The 12550-nt window shown below is 44.1% G+C and overlaps 1 protein-coding gene and 1 long non-coding RNA gene across 19 annotated transcripts; one reads left to right on the top strand and one right to left on the bottom strand.

Annotated features, from left to right (window-relative positions):
• Window positions 1–1757: 1757 nt before the first annotated feature.
• On the top strand, window positions 1758–5107 carry LOC127916853 (uncharacterized). The gene is made up of 2 exons (XR_008096325.1): window positions 1758–2451; window positions 2497–5107. It is a non-coding gene; the product is annotated as an uncharacterized LOC127916853 (long non-coding RNA).
• On the bottom strand, window positions 5056–12213 carry LOC127916849 (sciellin-like). 18 transcript variants are annotated; one of them, XM_052500124.1, is made up of 7 exons: window positions 12090–12213; window positions 10300–10368; window positions 8634–8768; window positions 8454–8588; window positions 6798–6903; window positions 5504–5606; window positions 5056–5420 (listed from the first exon to the last, which is right to left on the bottom strand). In XM_052500124.1, exons 1-7 carry the CDS (start codon window positions 12116–12118, stop codon window positions 5404–5406), a joined length of 594 nt encoding a protein of 197 aa, XP_052356084.1. In that variant the 5' UTR covers window positions 12119–12213; the 3' UTR covers window positions 5056–5403. The 18 variants fall into 18 exon arrangements, 9 of the variants coding, with proteins under 9 accessions (XP_052356084.1, XP_052356091.1, XP_052356088.1 ...); XM_052500131.1 differs by lacking the exons at window positions 8454–8588; window positions 8634–8768 and adding an exon at window positions 10019–10063; XM_052500128.1 differs by lacking the exons at window positions 8454–8588; window positions 8634–8768 and adding an exon at window positions 9739–9783.
• Between the last annotated feature and the right edge of the window lie 337 nt (window positions 12214–12550).

Below are 12550 nucleotides of genomic sequence, written 5' to 3'. Positions count from 1 at the left end.
AAAAACAATGGTTTGTTTTTCACTTTGCTAACCAAGGTGGGGTTGAAACATCCAGCTAACCTGATGCTAGCTGGTTTCAGCTCTGACCTGGGCCATATTCATTAGGCACCAAACTGAAGTAAACGTGATAGGGACTAGCTGAGCCATCTCGAAAAACAAACTTGTTTTCCTTTTCCACTGCGAAACATTTTGTTTCGGTGTTCCCTGATGAACATGACCCAGCTCTATGGGATGTGAAATGCTAAAACACTGAACAGAAGAATTGGCTAATGTTTCGCTAACCAAAGCAACGTTTAACCTGATCCCAGATCTGTTCGTGCTCATGCCAACTTCATTGCTATTAGTCAAGCCAATTATTTTTGGCACGACTATGAGTGACAAGGAGTTGTCATGGTGACACAAACAGACTGGCACTCAGGCTAAGCTATGTCCTATTTATAGAGTTCTCTGCTTTGTATCTGTCCCATTATGACATCAGTGACAGCATGAGCAGCACCATTGGGGCTATCACCATTTTAAAGTAGTACATTTTCTTATTTTTTTTTTTTATGTTTGAGAAAGTGTATCGCTAATATTAGTGATTTACCTCCACCTGCATTGCCCGGGGTCTTGAACCAAATCTTGTCTTTCATTTATTGTGGCAACTACAAGGCTTTGATACAGCTTAAAGCCATTTACAAAACTAAGCAAACCAATTTGAAGAAGACAATGCTCTCTGATCATTGACCGATCGCTCCCAACTCATAGGAATCGCTGTCCAGTTGACTACTTTAAAATGGTGGAAGCGCTCCGTGGCAAAGTCCATGCAAATAGTGTTATTTCCAAGTACTGATCTCTCTCCATCTCTAAGGTCCTGTTCATGTCGATCAGTGAACAACATGATTGTGGGTCGAACAAAGCAAGAAATCAGCCTTTGTATTAACACATGGATTTACAGGGAATCCATCAATTATGCAAATTAGCCGGTAAAATCTCATTTGTTTTTTGTGCCGACGCGTTACAACCAGATGAGCGTTTTGTGAACAGGAAAAGGGAAAACGCATTGCAATGCAGTCAGTCTGTCTGTTTAAAGGCTTCAGTTGTTTTGTTCTCACCCTGCTTGCAAGGTTTATAGCAAACTGATTTATCTGTCAAAATATTTTGACTTTTTAAAATGTGTGAAATGTCAAACTTTTTGATGGATTTTGCAATAGACCATTTGATGAGCACAGACTAAGTGAAACTCCTCTTTTACACACACACTTACTTCTCTGTTCTTCTTCTCTGATATCCAGTTTGTTTCTCTGTTGGTGAAGGGTGTTGTGTCTGTCTGTTTCTCAGATGGCACCCTATTCCCTATATAATACACTACATTTGACCAGGACCTCTAGCTGTTTGGGATCACAGCTAACTGATCACAGTGTAACTGATCACAGTGTAACTGATCACAGCGTAACTGATCACAGCGTAACTGATCACAGTGTAACTGATCACAGTGTAACTGATCACAGTGTAACTGATCACAGTGTAACTGATCACAGCGTAACTGATCACAGTGTAACTGATCACACTAACTGATCACACCCGTAACTGATCACACTGTAACTGATCACACCCGCCCTGATCACACCATAACTGATCACACCGTAACTGATCACAACATAACTGATCACAGCGTAACTGATCACAACATAACTGATCACAGCGTAACTGATCACAGCATAACTGATCACACCATAACTGATCACACCGCTGATCACAACATTTCACAGCGTAACTGATCACAACATAACTGATCACAGCGTAACTGATCACAGCGTAACTGATCACACTTTGATCACACCCGTCCTGATCACACCATAACTGATCACACCATAACTGATCACACCATAACTGATCACACCGTAACTGATCACAACATAACTGATCACAGCGTAACTGATCACAACATAACTGATCACAGCGTAACTGATCACAGCGTAACTGATCACACCATAACTGATCACACCGTAACTGATCACAACATAACTGATCACAGCGTAACTGATCACAACATAACTGATCACAGCGTAACTGATCAGCGTAACTGATCACACCGTAACTGATCACACCCGTCCTGATCACACCATAACTGATCACACCATAACTGATCACAACATAACTGATCACACCGTAACTGATCACAACATAACTGATCACAGCGTAACTGATCACAGCATAACTGATCACAGCGTAACTGATCACAGCGTAACTGATCACAGCGTAACTGATCACACCATAACTGATCACACCATAACTGATCACAACATAACTGATCACAACATAACTGATCACAGTGTAACTGATCACAGCGTAACTGATCACAGCGTAACTGATCACAGCGTAACTGATCACACCATAACTGATCACACCATAACTGATCACACCATAACTGATCACAGCGTAACTGATCACAGCGTAACTGATCACACCGTAACTGATCACAGCGTAACTGATCACAGCTGTAACTGATCACAGCGTAACTGATCACACCGTAACTGATCACACCGTAACTGATCACAGCATAACTGATCACAACATAACTGATCACAGCGTAACTGATCACACCGTAACTGATCACACCGTAACTGATCACACCTGTAACTGATCACAGCGTAACTGATCACACCCGTCCTGATCACACCGTAACTGATCACAGCGTAACTGATCACATCGTAACTGATCACACCTGTAACTGATCACAGCGTAACTGATCACACCGTAACTGATCACACCATAACTGATCACACTGTAACTGATCACACTGTTGATCACACCCGCCCTGATCACACCATAACTGATCACACTGTAACTGATCACACTAACTGATCACACCCGCCCTGATCACACCATAACTGATCACACTAACTGATCACACTAACTGATCACACCTGTAACTGATCACAGCGTAACTGATCACACCATAACTTTTCACACCCGCCCTGATCACACCATAACTGATCACACTAACTGATCACACTGTAACTGATCACACCTGTAACTGATCACACTGTAACTGATCACACCGTAACTGATCACACCTGTAACTGGTGGTCCTTCTGTAGCTCAGTTGGTAGAGCATGGCGCTTGTAACGCCAGGGTAGTGGGTTCGATTCCCGGGACCACCCATACGTAGAATGTATGCACACATGACTGTAAGTCGCTTTGGATAAAAGCGTCTGCTAAATGGCATATATTATTATATATATTACTGATCACAGCGTAACTGATCACACCTGTAACTGATCACAGCGTAACTGATCACACCATAACTGATCACACCTGTAACTGATCACAGCGTAACTGATCACAGCGTAACTGATCACAACATAACTGATCACACCGTAACTGATCACAGCGTAACTGATCACACCTGTAACTGATCACACCTGTAACTGATCACAGCGTAACTGATCACACCTGTAACTGCTGCCGTGTGACTGGAAACAGCCAGATATGACTCTACATGTTGTAGATGAAGGTGTTGTTGTCTGGCTTTATTCCCTCCATACTCCACTACTGGTTTGACTCCCTATTGGCACCTGCACTGATTATGCACTTAATGTTCTGTTATTTGATAAAGGAATGAATCACTGTCCCCGTTACTCGATTGAAGATCTAAATGATGTTTGTTTTTAAATCGTTGAAAGAGGGAAGTGTAGAATACCGGACTGAGCATAATCTTCTAGGTTTTGTTAAACGCCAAAGGTATTGTTCTCCTGATATTTGGGGGAAACAAAAATAAAAAAAGAATCATTCTTGTGTCTACATGGGCAGGGCTGACTATTCCAGTGGCTGGTTCCATGCACAGTGATTGGCCAGGATAACTAGGTCAGGTGTAACGATTGGACACATTAATTACAATAACTCCGCCCCCCCAAGAGTGGCACGTTTTGGAGGAGATGATGTCAGTGGACAACACCTTTAACACTATCTGGCACCCTATTTAGTATGTAGTGCACTACTTTGGACCAGAGCACATAATGGGTCTGGTCTAAAGTAGTGCACTATATAGGGAACGGGGTTCCATTTCCCTGGTCTAAAGTAGTGCACTATATAGGGAATAGGGTGTCATTTGCCCTGGTCTGAAGTAGTGCACTATATAGGGAATAGGGTGCCATTTGCCCTGGTCTAAAGTAGTGCACTATATAGGGAATAGGGTGCCATTTGCCCTGGTCTAAAGTAGTGCACTATATAGGGAATAGGGTGCCATTTGCCCTGGTCTAAAGTAGTGCACTATATAGGGAATAGGGTGCCATTTGCCCTGGTCTAAAGTAGTGCACTATAAATAGGGAATAGGGTGCCATTTGGGATGCAGTGGTTTACTCTGCACAAACAAGTACTTACTGTCTTCTGCCTTCAACCCTGGCACCAATAACACATCGTGTGTCTAAACATGACCTTAAACAAACCTCCTCTCTGGCTCTCTCCCTCTCTATCTCTCTGGCTCTCTATCTCTCTGGCTCTCTCCCTCTCTGGCTCTCTCCCTCTATCTCTCTGGCTCTCTCCCTCTCTGGCTCTCTCCCTCTATCTCTCTGGCTCTCTCCCTCTCTGGCTCTCTCTCTCTCCCTCTCTGGCTCTCTCTCTCTATCTCTCTGGCTCTCTCCCTCTCTGGCTCTCTCCCTCTATCTCTCTAGCTCTATCTCTCTGGCTCTATCTCTCTGGCTCTCTCCCTCTCTGGCTCTCTCTCTCTATCTCTCTGGCTCTCTCCCTCTCTGGCTCTCTCTCTCTATCTCTCTCGCTCTATCTCTCTGGCTCTCTCCCTCTCTGGCTCTCTCTCTCTATCTCTCTAGCTCTATCTCTCTGGCTCTCTCCCTCTCTGGCTCTCTCTCTCTATCTCTCTAGCTCTATCTCTCTGGCTCTCTCCCTCTGGCTCTCTCTCTCTATCTCTCTGGCTCTCTATCTCTCTCTGGCTATCTCTCTAGCTCTCTCCCTCTGTCTCTCCTGATGTATTTTATAAATATATAGATACTGGTATGTGTATATACTGTATATATATAGTAGTTTGTTGCTTTGTAAATCAATGTAGGTGGAATGTACAACATGTGAAGATGTCCATTTTAATAAACATGACTACATGCTGACATCAGTTGGTGGTTATATTGTAATGTGATTCAACAAATCGTCATATTACATGAAAATGGATACATAGAGAAGTATATAAAGAATCCATCCAGGTCATTGGATCTGATTCTATATGTGACAATCATTTGCAAGAGATGTTGTGAAGTTTATAGATCCAGATTACATTATAAAATGTCATTTACTGTTGCGTCAACCGCCAGATCCACCCATGTAAAAGCAATGTCCTTTCCGACTTCTGAAGCGGTGTCTCTGTGTTCTGTCTGTGTTACCGTGGAGACGTGAGCGTTCTGTCATCCTTCCCTAGAGGAGATACTTCTCTGTAAAGAAACCCGTACAGGACTGGATTAGAGCCAAGCCAGCATAGCATGACGGATTTGTGGACACACACACACACACACACCTCTGGCTGTGCTGAAGCAGCCTTCACAGTGCACTGTCCCTCTGTGGAGCCACATACTGTCTCCTACATGGAGGTCTCCTAGAGGACAATGGCACACCTCACACTGTCGAGGAGAGGAGGGAGGGGGGGAGACGGTTACATACAGTATGGGTTCAGAGACAGATTATTAGAATCACATGACTGACTGCCTGACTGATTGACTGACTGATTGCCTGACTGACTGACTGACTGACTGCCTGCCTGCACACATGATACACATCTAGAGGACATATCCAGTTATCACTACAGCACAACTATGTGGAAGATGTGTGACATCCTGTAGATGTGTGTTGAATAGATAGACGTGTAGACGTTCTATAGATGTGTGTTGAATAAATAGACGTGTAGACGTACTGTAGATGTGTGTTGAATAGATAGACGTGTAGATGTGTGTTGAATAGATAGACATGATAGATGTGTAGATGTACTGTAGATGTGTGTTGAATAGATAGATGTGTAGATGTACTGTAGATGTGTGTTGAATAGATAGACATGTAGATGTTCTATAGATGTGTGTTGATAGATGTGTAGATGTACTGTAGATGTGTGTTGAATAGATAGATGTGTAGATGTGTGTTGAATAGATAGACGTGTAGACGTTCTATAGATGTGTGTTGAATAGATAGACGTGTAGACGTTCTATAGATGTGTGTTAAATAGGTAGATGTGTGTTAAATAGATAGACGTGTAGATGTGTGTTGAATAGATAGACGTGTAGACGTGTGTTGAATAGATAGACGTGTAGACGTACTGTAGATGTGTGTTGAATAGATAGACGTTCTGTAGATGTGTGTTAAATAGATAGACGTGTAGACGTTCTATAGATGTGTGTTGAATAGATAGACGTGTAGATGTGTGTTGAATAGATAGACATGATAGATGTGTAGATGTACTGTAGATGTGTGTTGAATAGATAGATGTGTAGATGTACTGTAGATGTGTGTTGAATAGATAGACATGTAGATGTTCTATAGATGTGTGTTGATAGATGTGTAGATGTACTGTAGATGTGTGTTGAATAGATAGATGTGTAGATGTGTGTTGAATAGATAGACGTGTAGATGTGTGTTGAATAGATAGACATACTGTAGGTGTGTGAAAATGCCACACTATTCCCTATATAGTGCACTACTTTTGACCAGAGCCTATAGGATCCATTGGGCCTGGTCTGAAGCAGTGCAGTTTTTAAAGAGCTTAGGAGAGACAATTGGGACACACATAGATATATGTTGAATAGACAGGTGTGTTTCTTTACCTTGAAGCAGGATGAGTGGCTGTAGATCTGTAGATCCTCCAGGATCATGTTGGCTCCAGCCACCATCGGTTTACAGCAGTACGAACACAGGCCCTTGGTCACACTCCTGTACAGCAGAGGGCAGTAGTGAGTTGGAGATAGAGAGAACACATAGTGACGGCGTGCAGAGTCAGTATCTGTGATGTTCAAGGACGATAAGACACGGGCCTGATACCGTGTTCATTTACACATTATAATCTTTTTTAACATTTATTTTGACTGTTCAGACAGAAAATGTATTTGCTACATGAACACAAAACACATGGCTGACATGTTGGGTATGGACTAGAGAGGAGAGTCTGGGTTGGAGTCAGGACTGACCTGTTAGGTATGGACTAGAGAGGAGAGTCTGGGTTGGAGTCAGGACTGACCTGTTAGGTATGGACTAGAGAGGAGAGTCTGGGTTGGAGACAGGACTGACCTGTTAGGTATGGACTAGAGAGGAGAGTCTGGGTTGGAGTCAGGACTGACCTGTTAGGTATGGACTAGAGAGGAGAGTCTGGGTTGGAGTCAGGACTGACCTGTTAGGTATGGACTAGAGAGGAGAGTCTGGGTTGGAGTCAGGACTGACCTGTTGGGTATGGACTAGAGAGGAGAGTCTGGGTTGGAGTCAGGACTGACCTGTTAGGTATGGACTAGAGAGGAGAGTCTGGGTTGGAGTCAGGACTGACCTGTTAGGTATGGACTAGAGAGGAGAGTCTGGGTTGGAGACAGGACTGACCTGTTAGGTATGGACTAGAGAGGAGAGTCTGGGTTGGAGTCAGGACTGACCTGTTAGGTATGGACTAGAGAGGAGAGTCTGGGTTGGAGTCAGGACTGACCTGTTAGGTATGGACTAGAGAGGAGAGTCTGGGTTGGAGTCAGGACTGACCTGTTAGGTATGGACTAGAGAGGAGAGTCTGGGTTGGAGTCAGGACTGACCTGTTAGGTATGGACTAGAGGAGAGTCTGGGTTGGAGTCAGGACTGACCTGTTAGGTCTGGAGAGGAGAGTCTGGGTTGGAGTCAGGACTGACCTGTTAGGTATGGACTAGAGGAGAGTCTGGGTTGGAGTCAGGACTGACCTGTTAGGTATGGAGAGGAGAGTCTGGGTTGGAGACAGGACTGACCTGTTAGGTATGGACTAGAGGAGAGTCTGGGTTGGAGACAGGACTGACCTGTTAGGTATGGACTAGAGAGGAGAGTCTGGGTTGGAGTCAGGACTGACCTGTTAGGTATGGACTAGAGGAGAGTCTGGGTTGGAGTCAGGACTGACCTGTTAGGTCTGGAGAGGAGAGTCTGGGTTGGAGTCAGGACTGACCTGTTAGGTATGGACTAGAGGAGAGTCTGGGTTAGAGTCAGGACTGACCTGTTAGGTATGGACTAGAGGAGAGTCTGGGTTGGAGACAGGACTGACCTGTTAGGTATGGACTAGAGGAGAGTCTGGGTTGGAGTCAGGACTGACCTGTTCGGTATGGAGAGTCTGGGTTGGAGTCAGGACTGACCTGTTAGGTTTGGAGAGGAGAGTCTGGGTTGGAGTCAGGACTGACCTGTTAGGTTTGGAGAGGAGAGTCTGGGTTGGAGTCAGGACTGACCTGTTCGGTATGGAGAGTAGAGTCTGGGTTGGAGTCAGGACTGACCTGTTCGGTTTGGAGAGGAGAGTCTGGGTTGGAGTCAGGACTGACCTGTTAGGTTTGGAGAGGAGAGTCTGGGTTGGAGTCAGGACTGACCTGTTAGGTTTGGAGAGGAGAGTCTGGGTTGGAGTCAGGACTGACCTGTTCGGTTTGGAGAGGAGAGTCTGGGTTGGAGTCAGGACTGACCTGTTAGGTTTGGAGAGGAGAGTCTGGGTTGGAGTCAGGACTGACCTGTTAGGTTTGGAGAGGAGAGTCTGGGTTGGAGTCAGGACTGACCTGTTCGGTATGGAGAGTAGAGTCTGGGTTGGAGTCAGGACTGACCTGTTAGGTATGGACTAGAGAGGAGAGTCTGGGTTGGAGTCAGGACTGACCTGTTAGGTATGGACTAGAGGAGAGTCTGGGTTGGAGTCAGGACTGACCTGTTAGGTATGGACTAGAGAGGAGAGTCTGGGTTGGAGTCAGGACTGACCTGTTCGGTTTGGAGAGGAGAGTCTGGGTTGGAGTCAGGACTGACCTGTTCGGTTTGGAGAGGAGAGTCTGGGTTGGAGTCAGGACTGACCTGTTAGGTTTGGAGAGGAGAGTCTGGGTTGGAGTCAGGACTGACCTGTTCGGTTTGGAGAGGAGAGTCTGGGTTGGAGTCAGGACTGACCTGTTAGGTTTGGAGAGGAGAGTCTGGGTTGGAGTCAGGACTGACCTGTTAGGTTTGGAGAGGAGAGTCTGGGTTGGAGTCAGGACTGACCTGTTAGGTTTGGAGAGGAGAGTCTGGGTTGGAGTCAGGACTGACCTGTTCGGTATGGAGAGTAGAGTCTGGGTTGGAGTCAGGACTGACCTGTTCGGTTTGGAGAGGAGAGTCTGGGTTGGAGTCAGGACTGACCTGTTCGGTATGGAGAGGAGAGTCTGGGTTGGAGTCAGGACTGACCTGTTCGGTTTGGAGAGGAGAGTCTGGGTTGGAGTCAGGACTGACCTGTTAGGTTTGGAGAGGAGAGTCTGGGTTGGAGTCAGGACTGACCTGTTCGGTTTGGAGAGGAGAGTCTGGGTTGGAGTCAGGACTGACCTGTTCGGTATGGAGAGGAGAGTCTGGGTTGGAGTCAGGACTGACCTGTTCGGTTTGGACTAGAGGAGAGTCTGGGTTGGAGTCAGGACTGACCTGTTCGGTATGGAGAGTAGAGTCTGGGTTTGGAGTCAGGACTGACCTGTTAGGTATGGACTAGAGAGGAGAGTCTGGGTTGGAGACAGGACTGACCTGTTAGGTATGGACTAGAGGAGAGTCTGGGTTGGAGTCAGGACTGACCTGTTCGGTATGGAGAGTAGAGTCTGGGTTGGAGTCAGGACTGACCTGTTCGGTTTGGAGAGGAGAGTCTGGGTTGGAGTCAGGACTGACCTGTTAGGTTTGGAGAGGAGAGTCTGGGTTGGAGTCAGGACTGACCTGTTCGGTTTGGAGAGGAGAGTCTGGGTTGGAGTCAGGACTGACCTGTTAGGTATGGACTAGAGAGGAGAGTCTGGGTTGGAGTCAGGACTGACCTGTTAGGAATGGACTAGAGAGGAGAGTCTGGGTTGGAGTTAGGACTGACCTGTTAGGTATGGAGAGGAGAGTCTGGGTTGGAGTCAGGACTGACCTGTTAGGTATGGACTAGAGAGGAGAGTCTGGGTTGGAGTCAGGACTGACCTGTTAGGTATGGACTAGAGGAGAGTCTGGGTTGGAGACAGGACTGACCTGTTAGGTATGGACTAGAGGAGAGTCTGGGTTGGAGTCAGGACTGACCTGTTTGGTATGGAGAGGAGAGTCTGGGTTGGAGTCAGGACTGACCTGTTAGGTTTGGAGAGGAGAGTCTGGGTTGGAGTCAGGACTGACCTGTTCGGTATGGAGAGTAGAGTCTGGGTTGGAGTCAGAGAGGGCGGGTCAGGGAGTCTGGTCTCTAAACTGAGAGAGGAGAGAATGAAGAAGGGTCGTTATATGGTTTCGCTGACCCTGCTCAGTCCTGATTCATTTAGGATTTTAGACATATCTGACAGTTGACCAAATCTCCGGACACATTTTATCGGAATCACAGTTTGGAGATAAAAGTTATTTAAAGTCATAAAGGGCAAGAAGATACATTAAACACTTTTTTAGTTCATCTTCATTATTATTTTAGAATTCATTATATATTCATTATTATTTTAGAATTCATTATATATTCATTATTATTTTAGAATTCATTATATATTCATTATTATTTTAGAATTCATTATATATTCATTATTATTTTAGAATTCATTATATATTCATTATTATTTTAGAATTCATTATATATTCATTATTATTTTAGAATTCATTATATATTCATTATTATTTTAGAATTCATCATATATTCATTATTATTTTAGAATTCATTATATATTCATTATTATTTTAGAATTCATCATATATTCATTATTATTTTAGAATTCATTATATATTCATTATTATTTTAGAATTCATTATATATTCATTATTATTTTAGAATTCATTATATATTCATTATTATTTTAGAATTCATCATATTCATTATTATTTTAGAATTCATTATATATTCATTATTATTTTAGAATTCATCATATATTCATTATTATTTTAGAATTCATTATATATTCATTATTATTTTAGAATTCATCATATATTCATTATTGACAGGTTTTTAAAAAATCATTTTAAACATTTTTTTTTATTGAGTTTGAAATCCGGAGAACAACATTTCCTGGCATAGAGACAACATGGAAATGAATCGTTGTGGAATTATTTAGAGAATTCCAAAAACAAATCTTCCCCCTTGTGACAGCCTGGTCTCATAGACTAGACGTAACATAGTAAAAGTAATTCCAGGGCTCTAATCCGTATGATATGTTACCTTGGGTATGGTTACGGCAGGGTAGCCTAGTGGTTAGAGCGTTGGACTAGTAACCGGAAGTTCAAATCCCCGAGCTGACAAGGTACAAATCTGTCGTTCTGCCCCTGAACAGGCAGTTAACCCACTGTTCCTAGGCCGTCATTGAAAATAAGAATTTGTTCTTAACTGACTTGCCTAGTTAAATAAAGGTTAAATAAATAAAATAAAAAACATAAGACAGAAGGTTATTAAGGCAAAACCCCAAATGTTGCGTGTTCGAATCTCATCATGGACAACTTTAGCATTTTAGCCAATTAGCAACATTGCAACTACCTTTTAATTTAACTCCTAATCTTAACCCTAACCCTAGCCTAGCTAATGTTATCCACCTAGCTAACATTAGCTTTAGCCACCTAGCCAACGTTACCCACCTAGCTAACATTAGCTTTAGCCACCTAGCCAATGTTAGCCACCTAGCCAACGTTAGCCACCTAGCCAATGTTAGCCACCTAGCCAACGTTAGCCACAACAAATTGGAATTCGTAACATATCATACATTTAGAAAATTCCAGCTGTGCTGGGTGGAGATGAGAGTACATGGCCATTAAGTCCAGATCGTTCTTCAAGATGTTCAAACGTTCATAGATGACCAGCAGGGTCAAATAATAATCACAGTGCAGAGTTAAAAAGTAAGAACATAACAAAGGAAACGGTAACACAATAAAATAACTGTTCATTGTTGTCATGACTTTGAATGCATACTGCCAATCATCAATGTTCATTATGTCAGAAGTACCTGATCTCACTGATTACAACTTGGGACATTGGAGGTGGTGGTGGTGGTGGAGTTGTTGGTGGTGGTGGTGGAGTTGTTGGAGGTGGTGGTAGAGTTGTTGGAGAAGGTGGTGGTGGTGGTAGAGTTGTTGAGAAGGTGGTGGTGGTAGAGTTGTTGGAGAAGGTGGTGGTGGTAGAGTTGTTGGAGAAGGTGGTGGTGGTGGTAGAGTTGTTGGAGAAGGTGGTGGTGGTAGAGTTGTGGAGAAGGTGGTAGAGTTGTTGGAGAAGGTGGTGGTGGTAGAGTTGTTGGAGAAGGTGGTGGTGGTAGAGTTGTTGGAGAAGGTGGTGGTGGTAGAGTTGTTGGAGAAGGTGGCGGTGGTAGAGTTGTTGGAGAAGGTGGTGGTGGTAGAGTTGTTGGAGAAGGTGGTGGTGGTAGAGTTGTTGGAGAAGGTGGTGGTGGTGGAGTTGGTGGTGGTGGAGTTG

This window comes from Oncorhynchus keta, chromosome 37 (assembly GCF_023373465.1).
Source record: "Oncorhynchus keta strain PuntledgeMale-10-30-2019 chromosome 37, Oket_V2, whole genome shotgun sequence".
Taxonomy (NCBI): domain Eukaryota; kingdom Metazoa; phylum Chordata; class Actinopteri; order Salmoniformes; family Salmonidae; genus Oncorhynchus; species Oncorhynchus keta.
Note: the sequence above shows the minus strand (reverse complement) of the source record. Positions and strands in the feature narration are given on the sequence as shown.